This window comes from Brachyistius frenatus, unplaced genomic scaffold, assembly GCF_029030835.1.
Source record: "Brachyistius frenatus isolate BFR_SWC_R1_liver_20210118 unplaced genomic scaffold, ASM2903083v1 Contig_430, whole genome shotgun sequence".
Classification (NCBI taxonomy): Eukaryota; Metazoa; Chordata; class Actinopteri; family Embiotocidae; genus Brachyistius; species Brachyistius frenatus.
This window is the reverse complement of record NW_027211029.1, coordinates 155,001-173,226: the sequence shown is the minus strand read 5'-3', so window position 1 is coordinate 173,226 and position 18,226 is coordinate 155,001. Positions and strand designations below refer to the sequence as shown.

The following is an 18,226-nucleotide window of genomic DNA, read 5'->3' as shown; positions in this document are numbered from 1 at the left end:
CACACACAGACAAAGGAGAGATACAGAGCTACAGAGAGGGAGCAGGGAGTTAAGCCACGCCCCTCACCTGGTGAAGTGTCTCCATGATATAATTAGTCTGCTGTGATCATACAGTACAAATGTGATCTCAGATCGTTTCCTTTCCTCGTAGCTATTTTCAATTTGTCCTCTGAGCTTCATTTCACTACAACTTTTAAAAAGAGGTCACGTCCTGTTTTGAGAGCAGTGCAACTTCCTTCGAATGTAAAGGGACTCAAAACTGTGCAGATGTTTCCAGAAAACATTGAAACTAATTTGGGTTTTAGTGACATTATAATGCAAACACAGTAATAACACATGTACAAAGTCTTTAAAAATAAAGCCAGTTAACTAACTTCATCATCATGATTATAGTTCAAGCTGAACACTGAACACGTTCCTGAGAGACACATGATGGCAGATTCACTGGAAACTGGTCTGAACACTTACCAGAGCCAGAAGATGTCTGGTTAGAACCATCTGCCCACTGCTGGTCTGTTTTATTATTGGAAAGCACTTTGTGATTTTAAATCTCTGAAATAAATAATACAAAATAAATGAACTGTACATCTACCCATCATACAGAAACAGACTTCACCACACATGAACATTATCAGGAGAGGATCACCTGTTTACCAGAGTGTTATATACACCAGGAGAGGATCACCTCATCATGTCTCCTCTCACGGTTAGTTATTGAGCTCCGTGTAGCATGTCTTGTACGTCCCACCAGGAGGGAATTAACCAGTTTAAATTAATAAGTGTCTCTTCCTGCCCACCCACACTCTTTTTGATTGATATTTCACACCCTGAGCCTTTGTTCTTCGTGCACAGGGGAAATACTGCAGCCCCAAAATGTCACTCGCTGCTTCTTCCTCAGCAGCTGCTCCTTAGAAACTCTGCTGCTGTATTTGTATCCTCCTCCTTCATCTCTATCTTCCTCCGTCTCCTCGTTTGGTTTTAAATATTTTATTTTGTGCCAGGGAGATGGATTTCCTTTGTCCTTACACGGCAGCATTGTGTGTATGTTCTTTTCCAGTCACCGTGGCTTCATGGAGCTGTGTCAGGATGTGCCTCCTTTCACTCTTTGTTTGTGAGGAGGCTCACAGCTTGTTTGCATACTCCCTGTGTTCCTCGTGGCCTGAATAAAATCCTCCACCTTAGAAAACAAATCCCTGCATGAGAACAGAGGTGTTTCCTCCTGGGACTCCACCTCTGAAGGTCGGCTCTTATTTAATATGCTCAGGGATTCTGGGTGAGGCTTAGAGAGGAGGAAGAGAGCAGAAGAAGAACCTCACAAGAAGAACTGAGGGAAAGCTAAAGCGTCATTGACTTATAAAATCATATTTAATATAGGACACAGGCTCCATGTGAGTGGAGGCCTGAAGGCCTGAATGTATTCAGGAGAACTAGTCTCAAAGATGACACCACTCCAGAGTCATGAGTCCTGCTTCTTCAGGTGTTGCACATGTGCAGTAGGAACATTGGAAAACATGTAACACATATGCACATTAGAGTGTAGTTGTATATAATATAAATACTGTACTGTATATACTGTGTATTTTATATTTTATATTTATATTTTTACTGCTATTTTATTGCTTTTCTATTGTTCTATTATTATCTTATTGCTTCTGTATGCTGCTGTAGCGAAAAAATGTCCCCTCGGGGATTAATAAAGTAACTACCTAACCTAACCTAACCTAGTTAGTTTTTAAGGTTGCCCCCAAAAACAGGTCTTTTTGAATCTTCTTTTCTAATGACTGAGGGATTATTTTCAGATGGACCTCCAGAAAACTAATAAGAAGGAGTGACTTTAGCTAACAACACCGAGATAACTGATGGACACATTTTATTCACTTTGGATTTGATGAGAGAAGTTGAATGGGAGTCTATGGAGCCATAGGCTTTTTGGAGCAGACCTCTAGTGGCACTTCGTGGTATTGCAGGGTAAGGCACTTCTGCATTGGAGCCATTTTTCAGACCTGGAACACTTTTATATCCAGTCTGTGATTTATAAATGGTCTGTGGTTTATTTACAGTGTATTTTTTTTTATCTAGTCTGTTTTATATCCAGTCTGTGGTTTATATCCAGTCTGTGTTTTAATATACGGTCTGTGTTTTATTTACAGTCTGTAGTTTTATATCCAGTCTGTTTTATATCCAGTCTGTGTTTTATATCCAGTCTGTAGTTTTATATCCAGTTTGTAGATTTATATCCAGTCTGTGGTTTATTTATAATCAATTTCTTTATATACAGTCTGTATTTTATACATTGTCTGTGGTTTATATACAGTCTGTATTTCATATACGGTCTGTTTTATATCCAGTCTGTGTTTTGTAAACAGTCTGTGTCTTATATAGAGTCTGTGGTTTATATACAGTCTTTATTTTATATATAGTCTGTGTTTCATATATTGACTTTATTTTATATACGGTCTGTGGTTTATATACAGTCTGTGTTTAATTGTTCGATTATTGTTAGTATTATTTGTTTGATACCCGTAAACTGTGAACGTCTGGCAGAGGAACCTGTCCGGGAGGTCTTCAACTCTCACCTCCAGAAGGACTTCTCACACATCCCGAGGGAGGTTGGGGACATGGAGTCCGAGTGGACCATGTTTAAAGCCTCTATTGTGGACCGCTAGGAGTTGTGGTCAGAAGGTCATCGGTGCCTGTCGTGGCGGCAACCCCAGAATCCGGTGGTGGACACCGGGGATGAGGGAAGCTGTCAAGTTGAAGAAGGAGGCCTTTTGGGCCTGGTTGGCTCAGGGGTCTCCTGAAGCAGCTGAGGTACCAGCAGGCCAGACGGGCTGCGGCTGCGGTGGTCCCGGATGCTAAAACTCGGGCATGGGAGCAGTTCGGGGAGGCCATGGAGAAGGACTTTCAGTTGGCCTCAAGGAAGTTCTGGCAAACCATCCGACGACTCAGGAAGGGAAAGCAGGGACTACCCCAGGCGGTTCTCAGTGGGGGAACTCCTAAACCCGACCACCATGCCACCTGGAGAGGAGGCAGTGTCTGAAGACTTGGGGGGCTCGCACCTATATCCCTGGCAGAGGTAGTCAAAAAGCTCCTCTGTGACAAGGCTGGATGAGATCCGTCCTGAGATAGATAGATAGATAGATAGATAGATAGATAGATAGATAGATAGATAGATAGATAGATAGATAGATAGATAGTTACTTTATTCATCCCACAAGGGGAATTTTTTTCGCTACAGCAGCATTGTAGGTACAAGAAAGGAATAAAACAACAGTAAAATATTAAATATAAAAATGTGCAGTATATACAATAAATAAAATAAAATAGAATAATTAAATTAAATTAAAACTAACTAAACAATAATGCAAAGATTTAAACAAACAAGAAAACAGACAACCAACGATGTTATTGTTGCGTGATGGATTTTGCCAGATGTGAGATGATGAAGGCGCTGGACATTGTTGGGCTGTCTTGGCTGATATGCCTCTTCAATGTCTCATGGGGGTCGGGAACAGTACCATTGGACTGGCAGACTGGGGTGGTGGTTCCCATTAAAAAAAAAAAGGGGACCGGAGAGTTGCTCCAACTATCAGGGTATCACACTACTCAGCCTCCCGGGCAAAACTTATATCAGGGTGCTGGAAAGGACTCCGACCATTTGTTGAACCTGCAGAATCTGTCCCACTCATGGAACAGTGGACCAGATCTTTACCCTCACAAGACTACCGGAGGGTCCTGGGAGTTTAACCATCCAGTCTACATGTGCTTCATGGACTTGGAGAAGGCCTGTGACAGTGTCCCTCAAGGGTTTTTATGGGAGGTGTTGCAGGAGTTCGGGTTGTTGAACCCGTTGCAATGGGCCATCTGGTCTCTATACAACTACAGTAGGAGCTGTGTTCGTATTCTCAGCAATAACTCACACGTTTCCAGTGGGCGTAGCCTCCAGTGGGCGTGGCCTCCACCAGGGCTGTCCTTTGTCACTGATCCTGTTCGTGACCTTCATGACAGGAAATCTAGGAGCAGCCGGGGGGAGGAAAATGTCAGGTTTTGGGGGTCTTGGATTGCTTCTCTGCTGTTTGCAGATGATGTTGTCCTGTTGGCCTCTTCAGACTCCCAGCATGCACTGGGGCAGTTTGTGGCCGAGTGTAAAGCGTCAGGGATGAGGGTTAGTACCTCCAAATCTGAGGACATGGTTCTCTGCCGGAAACTGGTGGATTGATCCCTCCAGGTGGGGACGGAGGTCTGCCTCAAGTGAAGGAGTTTAATTATCTCAGGGTCTTGTTCACCAGTGAGGGTAGGATGGAGCGGGTGATTGACAGGTGGAGCGGTGCAGCTGCAGCAGTAAAACAGATGCTGCACCGGACCGTGTTGATGAAGAGGAAACTAGAAGAGTTTACCGGGCGATCTATGTTCCGATCTTCACCGATGGTCAGCAGCTCTCTGGGTCGTCACCAAAAGAACGAGGTCGCAGCTACAGGCGGCCGAAATGAGTTTCCTCCGTAGGAGGTCGGGCTCAGCTTTAGAGATCGGGGGAGGAGCTGGACATCAGGAGGGAACTTGGAGTTGAGGTGCTACTCCTTCGCATCTAAAGGAGTCAGCTGAGGTGGTTCAGCATCTGATCAGGATCCTCCTGGGCGCCTCCCTCTGGAGGGTTTCTGGACACACCCAACTGGCAGGAGACCTCGAGGAAGACCTAGAACATGCTGGAGGGATTATATCTCCCAGCTGGCCTGGGAACACCTCGGGATCCTCAGGAGGAGCTGGAAGATGTTGCAGGAGAGAGAGGGAAGTCTGGGTCAGCTTGCTTGGCCTGCTGCCACCGCGAACCGACCCGGATAAGTGGAAGATGATGGATGGATGGATAATACAAGTGTTTTATAGTAATAACACAGGGCAGTGTTGTGACTCTATAATCTACTGCCCTATTTGTGTTATTTATGTTATTTGTGCTGTAGTTTTGTGTTATTCATGTGTTATTTGTGCTGTAGTTTTGTGTTATTTGTGCTGTAGTTTTGTGTTATTTATGTTATTTGTGCTATAGTTTTGTGCTATTTCTGTGTTATTTGTGCTGTGGTTTTGTGTAACTAGTGTGTTATTTGTGCTGTAGTTTCGTCGCATAAGAGAAAGAAACAGCTGTGTTTTCATTTGACCTGGATGCTTACAGAATGAGTCAGGCTTTAAATTTGAACTTTAACTTTAAACGTTTTATTGTTTGAGTCGCTGAAGGGTCTAAAAGTTCACCGCAGACCGACTCAGATACCTCACAGTCGTGCTGAAGTACTGGTCACCAGCATCCTCCTGGTCCTAGTCTTGGTTCTGGTCCTGGTCCTGACCCTGACCCTGGTCATCCTGACACTTGGTTATTACTCTGCATTACATGTCCAACTCTCTGCCCCCCCCTCCCAACCTCCTCCCCACATACACACACACATACACACACACACACACACACACACACACACTCCCCCACCACCACCTCTCTTGTCTCCAGCTCCACTCCAACTCTGACAAGGGCGACGGCTCTGTGCGCTACATCCTGTCAGGGGAGGGGGCCGGCTCCATCTTCAGCATTGATGAAACCACTGGTGACATCCACGCCACCAAGAGCCTGGACCGCGAGAGGAGATCCCAGTTCATGCTGCACGCGAGGGCAATCGACCGCCGGACCAACCACTCGCTGGAGGCGGAGTCAGAGTCAGAGTTCATCATCAAGGTCCAGGACGTGAACGACAATGCTCCCACTTTCCCCAACGGGCCGTTCTCCGCTGCCGTCCCTGAGATGTCTGATGTCGGTAAGACGGGAAACTGACACACTTTTTAATAATAATAATTTATAATAATTAGTCCGAGGACACGGTGGAACTGACTGTGATTCACATTACAACTTCTCATGGCTTCACTCTGCCTTTATGTTTCTATTTGTCTGTTTGGTTCCTTTCATCTTTATACTTTCATTCTTTTGTTACTTCCTGTTTTATTTTGAAGTCACTTCTGGTTTCAGCCATTTTCATTTGTGTCCTTGCTGTGTGTTGGTTTCAGTTCCTGAACTCACTATGAAGCAGCTTCAACTCAGGCAGGATGTCTTTCATTTATCTGGCTTAACTCAACCTAACAAACACCACAGATAGAAAAGGGTTCACGTAAAAGAGGCAGAGTTTGACAATCACATACAAATAAATAAAGTTCTCCTCCTTTTTCTCCTCCTTCACTGTCCTCCTCCTCCTGACAGCTGCAGGTGCAGGTGAGCAGTAGAGAGTAGAAACACATTCATGATGTGAATAGATGGCGGCTGCAGAAGACAACTCTTTATCAGGCTGAACTCCATTTTATAAAGAAAAGTGTTTTTTCAGTCAGACCTCTGAATATTAGAAGCTGTGCATCAGGCTGAGTGTCCGAGGGGATTAAAACCTGAGTACATCCAGTGTTGAGGAACAGATCCCTTCGGTTATATAGAAGTATATCTACAGAACATGCTTTTATTGTGTTATCAGTATTATTCACTACAAATGTGTATATAGCATGTCAGGTTGTTGTAACTCAAACTCACTACTGTTGGTAGTTTGTTCCATTTTAAAATAAATTGATATTACAGTATGTTATATATGACATGCACCCCCACCTTATACTATATATATATATATATATATATATATATATATATATATATATATATATATATTCATGCACCCTCTGTTATGAGGTGGGGCAGGACTGGACCCAAAAGCAGACACAAACTCAAGTTCAGGTACAGAATAGTCTTTATTTTACTGTTGGCTAGGTGCCTAATGGCTCTTCTCCGCTTTCTCTCCTCTTCCCGAGTTGGGATGGAAACTCCACCGAACTCTCACCGGGGGGCGGGGCCAGCTGGTGGGGCCATGCACTCAGCTCTGGTCCAGGCAGAAACGGTCGCAGGCAGGCAGGTAGGAAGGCAGACAGGCAGGCACCAGGAGTACTAACGAGGACTAGGAGCAGGTTCATCGTGTGGTCTCCTGAGGTCCGACACAGGAGCAGCAGACTGGAGCAACTTGTGTGGTTTCCCGAGGTCCAACACAGGGTAGCAGGCAGGATGAATTGTGTGATTTCCCGAGGTCCGACACAGGGTAGCAGGCAGGGTGGCAGTAGTCCACAGCAAGTCGACAGAACAGAACGGAACAGAATGGAACAGGAACAGGAACAGGAACAGGACGGATGGCTGGTAGCACTGGCGACAGGTTGCAGGTGAGTGGACGTAGCAGATAGTATGGACCGATGCCTCAGGACTGCAGGACCAGGGTTGATAGTGTCGGGAGGTGATTAGTGGGAATGAAGAACCGGCGTGTCAACCTGCAGGTGGTAATCAGATGGGTTGGTATCAACCAGACACCAGAATGATGAGGGGCGTGGCCATGGGAGGTGACTGGAGGTGGGGAGAGGAGGACACAGAACAAAACACAAGCACATGGCAAACAACAACAAATACACGAATGAAAGCACACATGAGGAAAAGAGGTCTGGGGAAACAAAGGTCAAAACACTCAGGGATCCTGACAGTACCCCCCCCCCTCCCACACACACACACACACACACACATACACACACTCAAAGAGAGCCTCTCAGTGACCAGACTGGATCAGACCGAGGACCACAACAACAGAAGACCACGAGTAAGGAAACTTGGGTGGTCGGAGGACGGCCATGTGGCAGGACAGACTTGAATGACCGCTCTAGAGGATGGCCATGGGGCAGGACGGACTTGAGGAACCTCTCCGGAGGACAACCGCGAGGCAGGACAGACTTGAGGGACCTCTCCGGAGGACGACCTCGTGGCTGTATAAACCTTAGTGACCTCTCCGGAGGACGACTGCAACATAGGACAGACTTGAGGAGGATGACCACGAAGCAGGACGGACTTGAGGGACCTCTCCGGAGGACGACCTCGTGGCTGTACAAACCTTAGTGACCTCTCCGGAGGACGACTGCAACATAGGTCAGACTTGAGGGACCTCTCTGGAGGACGACCTGCAGGACAGACTTGAGTGATACCTCCAGAGGACGACCCTGTGGCAGATAAGAGAGTCGTCCACGAAGGCCAAGAGTTACTGGGAGGACGGTAGGAAGCCAATGACGTACCTTCACTCGGAGGCCGGTAGGGGAGCGTTGGTTAAGGCAGGACCCCGCTGGGCGCAGAGCAGGAGGTCGTTGGCAAAGGTGGGACCCCTTCGGCCACAGAGAAGGGACGCATCAGCGGCGAAGGTGGAACCCTTCCGGGCGTGGAGCTGGAGGACGTCGACAGAGAAGACAGAATCCCTCCAGACCCCGAGCTGGAGGCGTGGCATCGAGACAGCCGGAGACTGAGGCAGGAGGCGTGGCGTCGACACAGCTGGGGACTGAGGCAGGAGCTGGGGGCGTGACATCGACCCAGCCGGAAACTAGTGGCCCAGGGCCGGCGACCCGTCCGTAACTGGTGGCCCGGTGTCGGTGGCCTGGCATCGGTGACCCGTCTGGAGACAGGAACAGGACGGACGGGAGGGACGGGAGGGATGGGAGGGATGGGAGGGATGTCCGTAGCGGCTGGAAGTCTTGCCAGGGTTGGCGATCCTGAGACTGACTTGGGCAGTGACGCAATTAAGTCCAAACCTGCTTGACACAGGTACTGCTGCAGAGCAGCAGGGTCAAGACCGGGCCACTCCTGCAAACTGCCGTCAAGAAACCCCACCAGGCATCTCCTTAGTTAGGACATGTTATTCAAAGTCTTAAAAACAGATGGTATAGCTGTCAGCCAGGGCTGTTCTATCACTACAGACTCCATCAATCTGAGACCCAACAAGTGGTAGTTACAGTCAGGGTTCGGAACATCGGAATAAAATCTTCCCAGGACGGACTTCACAAACAAGAGGTTGTCTGCGAAGTAAGTCTCAGGGGATGGAGAAGCGTGGCGGAGCTTGTTGGTTGCACCTTGAGGCAGTAGCAGGGGGCGTGGCATCGACCCAGCCAGAGGTGGGAGCAGGAGGCATGGCATCGACCCAGCTGGGAACAGGAACGGGAGGGGGGTTGTCATCGACCCGGCCGGAGGCGAGTGGCCCGGTGTCAGTGACCCGTCTGGAGACAGGAACAAGAGAGACGGTGTCGTTGACCTGGCTGGAAACTGGTCGCCCGGCATTGGCGGCCCGTCTGGAGACAGGAACAGGAGGAGAGTCTGTGGCGGCTGCGGAGGCTGAAGAATCTGTCATCGTGGCTGCTGGGGCTGAAAACTCTGTCTCGGAGGGTGAGTCCACAAAGACCGAGGTTAGGTACATAACAGGACCTGGACAGGAACCTGCCGAGCAGTGGGACCGGTGAACCCAATGTTGCCTCCTCCTGGGGGGTTCTCAGAAGGCCAGGCGGGTTCCCTCAAAACCTGTCCTGGGTGTCAACTGGGCTCGGTAAGCTCCGGTGGACCTGATTGGCCAGATAGTGGTACATAGCGATGATTTGGAATATATATATATATATATATATCCATGCACCCCCACCTCCTCCCTGTGGCGCTATAGCTCCCTCAGTGGACTTCCTCCTGTGCTCCTGTTGTATTGACTATGGCCATCAGAGGGCGAGGTCAACAGAATGTAAATATTGTGTTATGGGGCGTTGATTAACAAAAACGACTGTTGGAGGTTGCAGAAAAGTAAAGTGTAATTATGGATTACATAATTAAAGAAGCAGTATGCGGTAAACTTCAGTAGATCTGAATCTAGATTTGAGGAAGTGTGTTTTGAAGCTGAGGAGAAAACGTTGTCCTGCTTCACCACCAGCTGCCTTCGACAGGCTCTAACTTCAACTAACACTGGTCCACCAACAATGAACCCAACCAACAACAAGCCAGATGTTGTCTTTGAAAAATATCCAGACCATAATAGGTTGGTGACACCATTAAATATAAAACTATAATGCCAGCTGATAAGATAAATTCATATTTACAACAACAGACTTTTTCCTCTGCATGTTTTAGACCTGATTCTCATCCCCATCACATACACAGACCTCTATTTATGAAGTACTTCCATTTTTAAAAAGGCAAGGTATAATATTTTTACTTTAATACATCCAAAATATGCTAGAAGATGTATCATGAAAAACAAAAGTGTGACCATCTTTAACACAGATTCAGCATTCATCAGAGGGAGAGCATCACGTTTACTTTTAGGGAGATTCGGTATTTATCCAGGTAATCCGACACCTCTGTGGAAGGATGGGATGATGTCATGTACGATGTCTGAACAAAGGATGGCTTCATGGCATAAAATCTACTTTTATATTCTGGATGTAGAGTTGAGTTCCTCCTCAGAGGATCCTGGAAGGTGGACTGAAGGTGGAATTTCACAGTTAACCATTGTCTCATGATTGTATTTCAATACTTCCCTTAAAACCAAAAACCCAACAATAATAAAATCTTTGGTAATTTACAAAAGCCACATTAGCAGCTGAAGGGTTCTCCAGGAAGCCTCATGAAGACGATTGCAGTGTTTTCTGCTTCGTTTTCCATTAAAACCAACCTGCAGGTCACCGTGATGAATGAGAGGAGGAGCTGTTACATGCTACATGCTAATGGGCTGTCTCTGTGTGGAGCTCTGCTGACTCGTCTCTCTAAAAAACATCCATATAACAGTCAGTGTCACGACTCCCTGAGAGAATACGTCTTTAAACAGTGACGCAGGAAACAGCACTGCAACTATCGTAACATATGATGAAAGACATAGACAGTGAGTAACATACTGTATATTACATATTAATAAACATATAATTTTAGGATGAGTAAAGGAGACAGATTTAGAGACCCGTCACCCTGTTTAGGATCTCCACCAGCTCATTGGTCACGTTGCCTCTTTGTGTATCACATGGTTTCATTTCAAACTTTTCTCTGACTTCTCTGACAAACATAATCACAGGAACCCTCCCCCTCTTATTTCCTGTTGTAGGGAAGCAGCGAGCTGATTGGTCAGCCAGTTAACGAGCTACCAGTTCAGCAATGGTAGTAACAACCACTACTTTTCATACAATGCATCCAGAAAGTATTCACAGCGCTTCACTTTTTCCACATTTTGTTGTTACAGCCTTATTACAAATTTAATTTGTTCCTCAAAACTCTACACACAATATCCCATAATGACAAAGTGAAAAAAGTTTGTTTAAAATTTTTGCAAATCTATTAAAAATAAAGACTGAAAATATAACACGTACATAAGTATTCACAGCGTCCTAGTGGTTCAAACTTCTTCCATTTACAGATGATGGAGGCCACTGTGCTCATTGGGACCTTCAATGCTGCAGAAATGTTTCTGTACTCTTCCCCAGATCTGAGCCTCCATACAATCCTGTCTCGGAGGTCTACAGACGATTCTTTGGACTTCATGTCTTGGTTTGTGCTCTGACATGTCAACTGTGGGACCTTATATAGACGGTGTGTGTCTTTCCACATCATGTCCAATCAACTGAATTTACCAGGTGGACTCCAATCAAGTTGTAGAAACATCTCAAGGATGATCAGTGGAAACAGGATGCACCTGAGCTCAATTTTTAGTATCATGTTGTGTATACTTGTGTACATGGTATTTTTTCGTTTTTTTATTTTTAATAGATTTGCAAAACTTTCCCAAATATGTTTTTCACGTTATCATTATGGGGTATTGTGTTTAGAATTTTGAGGAAAAAAATGAATTTAATCCATTTTGGAATAAATCTGTAACAACAAAATGTGGAAAAAATGAAGCGCTGTGAATACTTTCTGGATGCACTGTATATTATATTATATTATATTATATACTAGTTCTGGTTGGTGACTGTATACAGAGCTGACTGTTTGCTGCACAGTTTTTCCTCCTCTGTTAGGTTTTGGGACCAGTAACCACAGCAACCTCATCTCACTGTCTCTCTGTCTCCAGTCATCATCTCCACTTTTCCTTTTGATTCAGCTTCTCTCCTCATTTCCCCCTCCAATAGCCAGCTCACTCAGATAACTAATTACTGTTTAATCTAGAAGAAAATATGAATAAATAAATAGCCTCCTACAATGTCTCCAGCATTTACTGATTTATGATTCATCTTCTGAGGAGTCACAGGACAACAGCTTGTTGTTGGGCCCCTGCTGACATTTGCATTTTGCTTTTTATCCATCAGAGAAAAGAAGTCACCGGTGGTCGACATCTAAAAGAATTAGTTAACTAATAAATAACTAATTGGCAGAAAAGGAACTGGCATAAATTTGGTAACAAGTAATAAGTTAACTTGGTCATCACTAAATCTTTTAAGATAAAAACACCCTAAATTCACTTTTATCTGCTTTTCCAATGTGAAGATGTTCAAAGTAAACTCAACATGTTTCAGTTCTGACTGTTGGTCAAACAATATAACTATTTGAATGTTATGTCATGTTCAGTTTTTAAGTGACTGAACAATCAGCTGGTTCAGCTCAGGTGGAATAAAATATTCTGTTCACAACTCAATGAATTAAAGCAGTTTGATAAAACATAACTTCACCCTTCAGATTTTTAAAGTACACAGCAGAGGGTCCCGGTTTCTGTGCAGGGACATCAGTGTTCCAGGTGACCGCCTCAGATGCAGATGACCCGACCTACGGAAACAGCGCCAAGATCGTCTACAGCCTCCTGGAGGGGGAGCCCTACTTCTCTGTGGACCCCAAGACAGGTAAGACTGCCTCTGTTTAGTCTGAAGGTTCCTTCTGCTGCTGAGGGAAAGTTCAAACCACAGTGCTGTAAACCATCTGATGATGCCAAAGAAAGTAGGCTGGGTTTATCTGAGTCCTCTGACTTTGTTGGATGACGGTGGGAAGAGTAAAAATCTCTATGATGATTACAGCATGTGGATGAGAATGTAAGAAATGGTTGAAACTCTGACGCTGAGTTCACTCAACTAAAAGCCCACAAACACGTCAAACAAGTCCGGGGACTGTTCACTGATCCATCACTACTTCCTTCCTCCACTGTGTGCAGGTGGTCAGCGTCGCTCTTACAGCTGATATTATTTTACTATTACTTCACTATCACTTCACTATTATTTCACTATTACTTCACTATTATTTCATGATCATTTCACTATTATTTCACGATTACGTCACTATTACATCACTATTATGTCATTATTACTTCACTATTATTGCACGATCACTTCACTATTATTTCACAACTATTTCACTGTTACTTCACTATTTGTTCACTATTATTTCACTATCACTGTACTGCCACTTCACTATTATTTCACTATTACTACACTATTATTTCACTCTCACTTCACTATTATTTCACTACTATTTCAGTGTTACTTCACTATTAGTTCACTGTCACTTCACTGTCACTTCACTATTATTCCACTATTATGTCACTACTATTGCACTATTACTTCACTGTCACTTCACTATTATTTCACTATCATTTCACTGTCACTATTATTTCACTACTATTACACTATTACTTCACTGTCACGTCACTATTATTTCACTATTGCTTCATGATTATTTCACTATTATTTCATCACATCTCATAGTGGTTTGCAGAACACAGATTGTTGTGATGTTCACTTGGTATCAGACCTTAGAGTCTGGTATGAAATAAGTTCTTCTTTTGGTTAATAAAGTTGAATAAAGTGCATCCCAACCCAGCTGAGATTGGACTCATCTGGTACCGTGTTCAGAGGACGTGTGTCTGTGACTGACACCATGGTTGTGTACAGTTGTCATGAATTGTGTCCAGCAGTGTCTCTCGTTCGTGTCCCACTGAGGACATTTTTATCCAGTTTTTCCTATTCTGTCATTTCCTCTCATCTCTTCTGACTCTCGATGAAGAATGAAGCATTCAAACAGCGATGGGACTCATTTATTTTTGAGACTTTGTGTCGTGCAGTGATGATTTCGCAGAAACATCCTGCTGGATGTGATATCTGTCTGCATGTGAGCTCACTGCTGGTGGTTCTAATCACCTGTCACAGACAGGTTTCCTGTCCGGTGGCCTCGGACATCTTCTGCATCAAATGCAGTCAGTAAAGGGCTGATTTGGGTTTTTATTTCTTGTGTTCATCAGTTGGAGCTTGGTGACATGTCTCCACAGCTGTCCGCTCATCTCACCTTCCTCTGGAAGCAGTCTGATGCTCCCGTGAATGAACTGTACACGTTTAATGAGAACAAACATGTGCATGTTGAGGTTTGTTGGCAGTTTAACTTTAGTCAGAATGAGACATGAACAGAGGAGTGAAGGTGTGACATCACTCTGTTGTTTCACTGTTGTAATTAATGCTGTGAAAATGTGCAATTTACTTTTATAAAGAGGTCTGGGGGGTCTTTAATAGTTCAGCTGTTGTACTGTGCTAAAGGTAACTCCGCCCCCTGAGCAGGTCTTCACTCACCTGTGTTTGGCTCTATTTAAATCAGCATTAACGTGATGATGAAAACATACGACGACAGTGAGTCGTCTGTCTCTGCAGGACAGAAGAGACACGTTAGTGTCCATGAAAGGCACAGCAGAGACGACATGCAGAGAATAACAAAGAGGTTTCACTCAGAGGGCTTTTCAAAGAGTGTGTGTGTTTGTGCGTGCGCGTCTGTGTGTTTGTCTGTGTTTGTCTGTGTTTGTGTGCGTTTGTGTGTGTGCGTGCGTGTTTGTGTGTGTGTGTGTGTGTGTGTGTGTGTGTGTGTGTGTGTGTGTGTGTGTGTGTGTGTGTGTGTGTGTGTGTGTGTGTGTGTGTGTTTGTGTTTGTGTCCTCCATCCAAACACTGAGACAGCATTAAAGTGAATCCTTTTCATTGATTTTCCAGCAGCATGTTTTGTGTTCATGATTCAGTAGAATAGACGATGTGTCTGTTTGCTGCTTCTTTGGAAGATTAATAATATCTGAGGATCAGCGCTGCACTTCCTTCTGCTCTGTTAATTATATAATATTCTCCTTTACACTTCAATAAGAAGTCAGTCTTGAGCCTTTTTGTCCAGAATTTAATTGTTAATTTCTACCAACTTTTTATGAGTTTGTGACTAAAATCAGAAACATCTGGTGTGAGGCTTGAAAACAGTCATGTGACCTGCCAGCAGTGATGACATGTTTTCCAGTATGGCCCACTCAACATACATGGCCACACAACATACATGACACCAGGATCGCTGAGTGATTCAGTAACTGGAAACAGTAAAGTTTCTATCAGACTGAAAGAGAAATCTGCACTCATCCACTTCCTGAAGTGAAGTTTCAGATGTTTGGTCTCCACATACTGAACATGTGGTTGTTTAAAGTTTGTGGTTTTCACATGGCTGGTAGTTGTAGTCAGGTTTGTTGAAGGTTTCCATGGTCACCACAACTGAAGCCTTGTTAAGGAGGAGAACAGGAGGCTCTGACTCTGTTAGATAGATAGATAGATAGATAGATAGATAGATAGATAGATAGATAGATAGATAGATAGATAGATAGATAGATAGATAGATAGATAGATAGATAGATAGATAGATAGATAGATAGATAGATAGATAGATAGATAGATAGATAGATAGATAGATAGATAGATAGATAGATAGATAGATAGATAGATAGATAGATAGATAGATAGTTACTTTATTAATCCCCAAGGGGAAATTTTTCGCTACAGCAGCATTTATGGATACAGGAAAGAAATACAATAACAGTAAAAAAATATTAAATATAAAAATGCACTGTATATACAAAAAAATAGAATAAAATAAATACTAAATAAATAGCACGTCTTTAAAGTTTCATCAGTGATCAACATCAACACCTGTTACAGGTTTTCATGTCCGCTGCTATCTGAACATTTGTCACTCACATCAGCTGAACAGGACGAGGTTGTTGTGGCTGAGAAACTCAACTCTCCTCCTCCTTCTCCTCTTCTTCCTCCTCCTCCTCCTCCTCCTCTTCCTCTTCCTCTTCCTCTTCCTCTTCCTCTTCCTCTTCCTCTTCCTCTTCCTCCTGTTGTACTTTCCCCTAATAGGTTATACACCTACATTTAGTGGTCCCAGTCGGTGGAGGATGACATCATTGATGAGGACATTTCCAATATGTTGATGATGAGCTGCAACTGCCTTTATGTCACATGACATGTTTCAATAGTAAATATGCTACATATTAAATCCCTGTCATACAAACCCATGTTTAGTTTGTTGTGTCCACACAGTAATAATTTGTCCCCTCCATGTGACTGTGATGTCATGAGGACTGTGTGTGACTGCCGTCCTCTCCCCTGTGTGACCCACTTCCTGGGATCAGCTGTTCCTCAGCACAGTATGGAGGATCAAAATGCTCTGTGACTGAGTCTCCAGGCTCTCATCACCCCGACAGTTCATACTCAGAAGGGAGGAGACAGCATGTGTGGAAGGCAAGTTTATTTGTATAGCACATTTCAACAAGGAAAATGCAAAGTGCTTTACATAAAACCGTTAAAAGCATGAAAACATCAGGCAAAAGAAAAGGACATTTAAAAACAATTAAAAACAGTCATTAAAACATTAAAAACAGTGATGTTGAAGTGGATTCTGTCTTGGACAGGAAGCCATTGTAAATACCTCAGAACTGGAGGGATGTGGTCCAGTTTCTTGGTCTCAGTGAGGACTCGAGCTGCAGCGCTCTGAATCAGCTGCAGCGCTCTGACTGACTTTTTACAGAGACCCTTAAACACACCATTACAGTAGTCCAGTCTACTGAAGATGAATGCACGTTTTTCCAAATCCTGTTGAGACATACATTCTCTAATCCTCGATATATGCTTCAGGTGATAGTAGGCTGATTTTGTAATTGTCTTGATATGTGTGCTCAGATTGAGGTCTGAATCCATAACTACAGATTTCTGACTTGGTTTGTGTTTTTTAACATCAGTGATTGAAGCTGAGCGCTGACTTTCAATCGTTCTTCCTCGGCACCAAAAACAATGACTTCTGTTTTATCTTTGTTTAATTGAAGAAACTTCTGGCACATCCAGGTGTTGATTTGTTTAATGCATTTACAGCCCTTGTGTGGGATTATAGTCCCCTGGCGATATAGTTATGTAGATTTGTGTGTCGTCTGCATAATTATGATAACACACTTTGTTGTTTTCCATAATCTGTAGATGTTGAACAGAAGAGATCCCAGAATTGAACTTTGGGGAACACCACATGTCCTTTCAGTGTGCTCTGATGTGTGATTAGCTGCAAACACAAAGTATTCTCGCTCCTTCAAGTAGGATTCAAACCAGTTTAGTGCCAGAAAGTCCCACCCAGTTTTTTGGTCTGTCTAGTAGTATTTCATGGTCAATGGTCGACCGTGTCCAATGCAGCAATGAGGTCCAGTAATACTAAGATTGAAGTTCTGCCACCATCTGTGTTCAGTCCCTCCAGGAAATCGTAATCTTGCGACCGCAATATTTGCAAGAGTTTGCGATTTCTTTAATTTCCTGTGATTTTTCCTCAAAAAATGTCATCATCAGAATCTCTGCTGAAAGTATTAATGACATAAAGTAAATCTTTTCAGACAAAACTCACTTTATTAACAACAATAACTTCTCATTTCCAAACAGCACGGTTCTCCTCCTCTTATGTCCTCACCGAAACGAATTCTGTTCACCAGAGGTAACAGGAAGTGACGGGGTTTGCGGAAAATGTGGTCTTCACAATAACATTTTATAATGAAATGATTATTATCAAAGGAAGTGATTACATATTATGGAATGCTCCAGAACATGTATACACACTTCAAGTTGTAAGAGACTATTTTTGTGCATACAGTCGGAATGAACATGAATTAAACAGCATCTGAAGCTCTTATTTTGACAACTGATGTAGTCCTTGTTTCTATATTCCAGTCACAGACGGTCTGTTCTGGAAACATACGCAGCTTTTAGGAGCTTTTAGGAGCTTTTAGGAGCTTTTAGGAGCTTTTATCTCCACGGTTTTCTAAGTTCAATAAATACATACATAAATATGAGTTGTATGTAAGTATAAGAAACTCTAATAAAAATAAAGAGAGGTTCCAGCCTAAGTATGGAACCTTCTGCCGAGTTGTAGAAGAGACACCAAACTCACTATTCACTGACTGTTTAACTCCTGCAGAAACTCTGAAAACCTGGATCAGATGGAGCCGGGTCTCATGAAGCTAAGGTCTCTTTAGGACCCTGGTGGTCTCCTTAGGACCCTGGTGGTCTTTTCAGGACCCTGGTGGTCTCTTTAGGACACTGGTGGTCCCTTCAAGACCCGGTGGTCCCTTTAGGACCCACTGGTCAATTTAG

At 43.9% G+C, this 18,226-nt stretch overlaps 1 protein-coding gene across 1 annotated transcript in view; it reads left to right on the top strand.

Moving 5' to 3' along the window:
* The first annotated feature begins 5,430 nt into the window (after positions 1–5,430).
* LOC138637104 (cadherin-18-like) overlaps positions 5,431–18,226 on the top strand; it is a 72,632-nt gene continuing 59,836 nt past the window's right edge. Inside the window, exons 1-2 of the mRNA XM_069725583.1 lie at positions 5,431–5,792; positions 12,541–12,660. Of these exons, the coding sequence (XP_069581684.1) occupies positions 5,636–5,792; positions 12,541–12,660 (277 nt within the window). The 5' untranslated portion in view covers positions 5,431–5,635. The remainder of the gene's footprint in view (positions 5,793–12,540; positions 12,661–18,226) is intronic.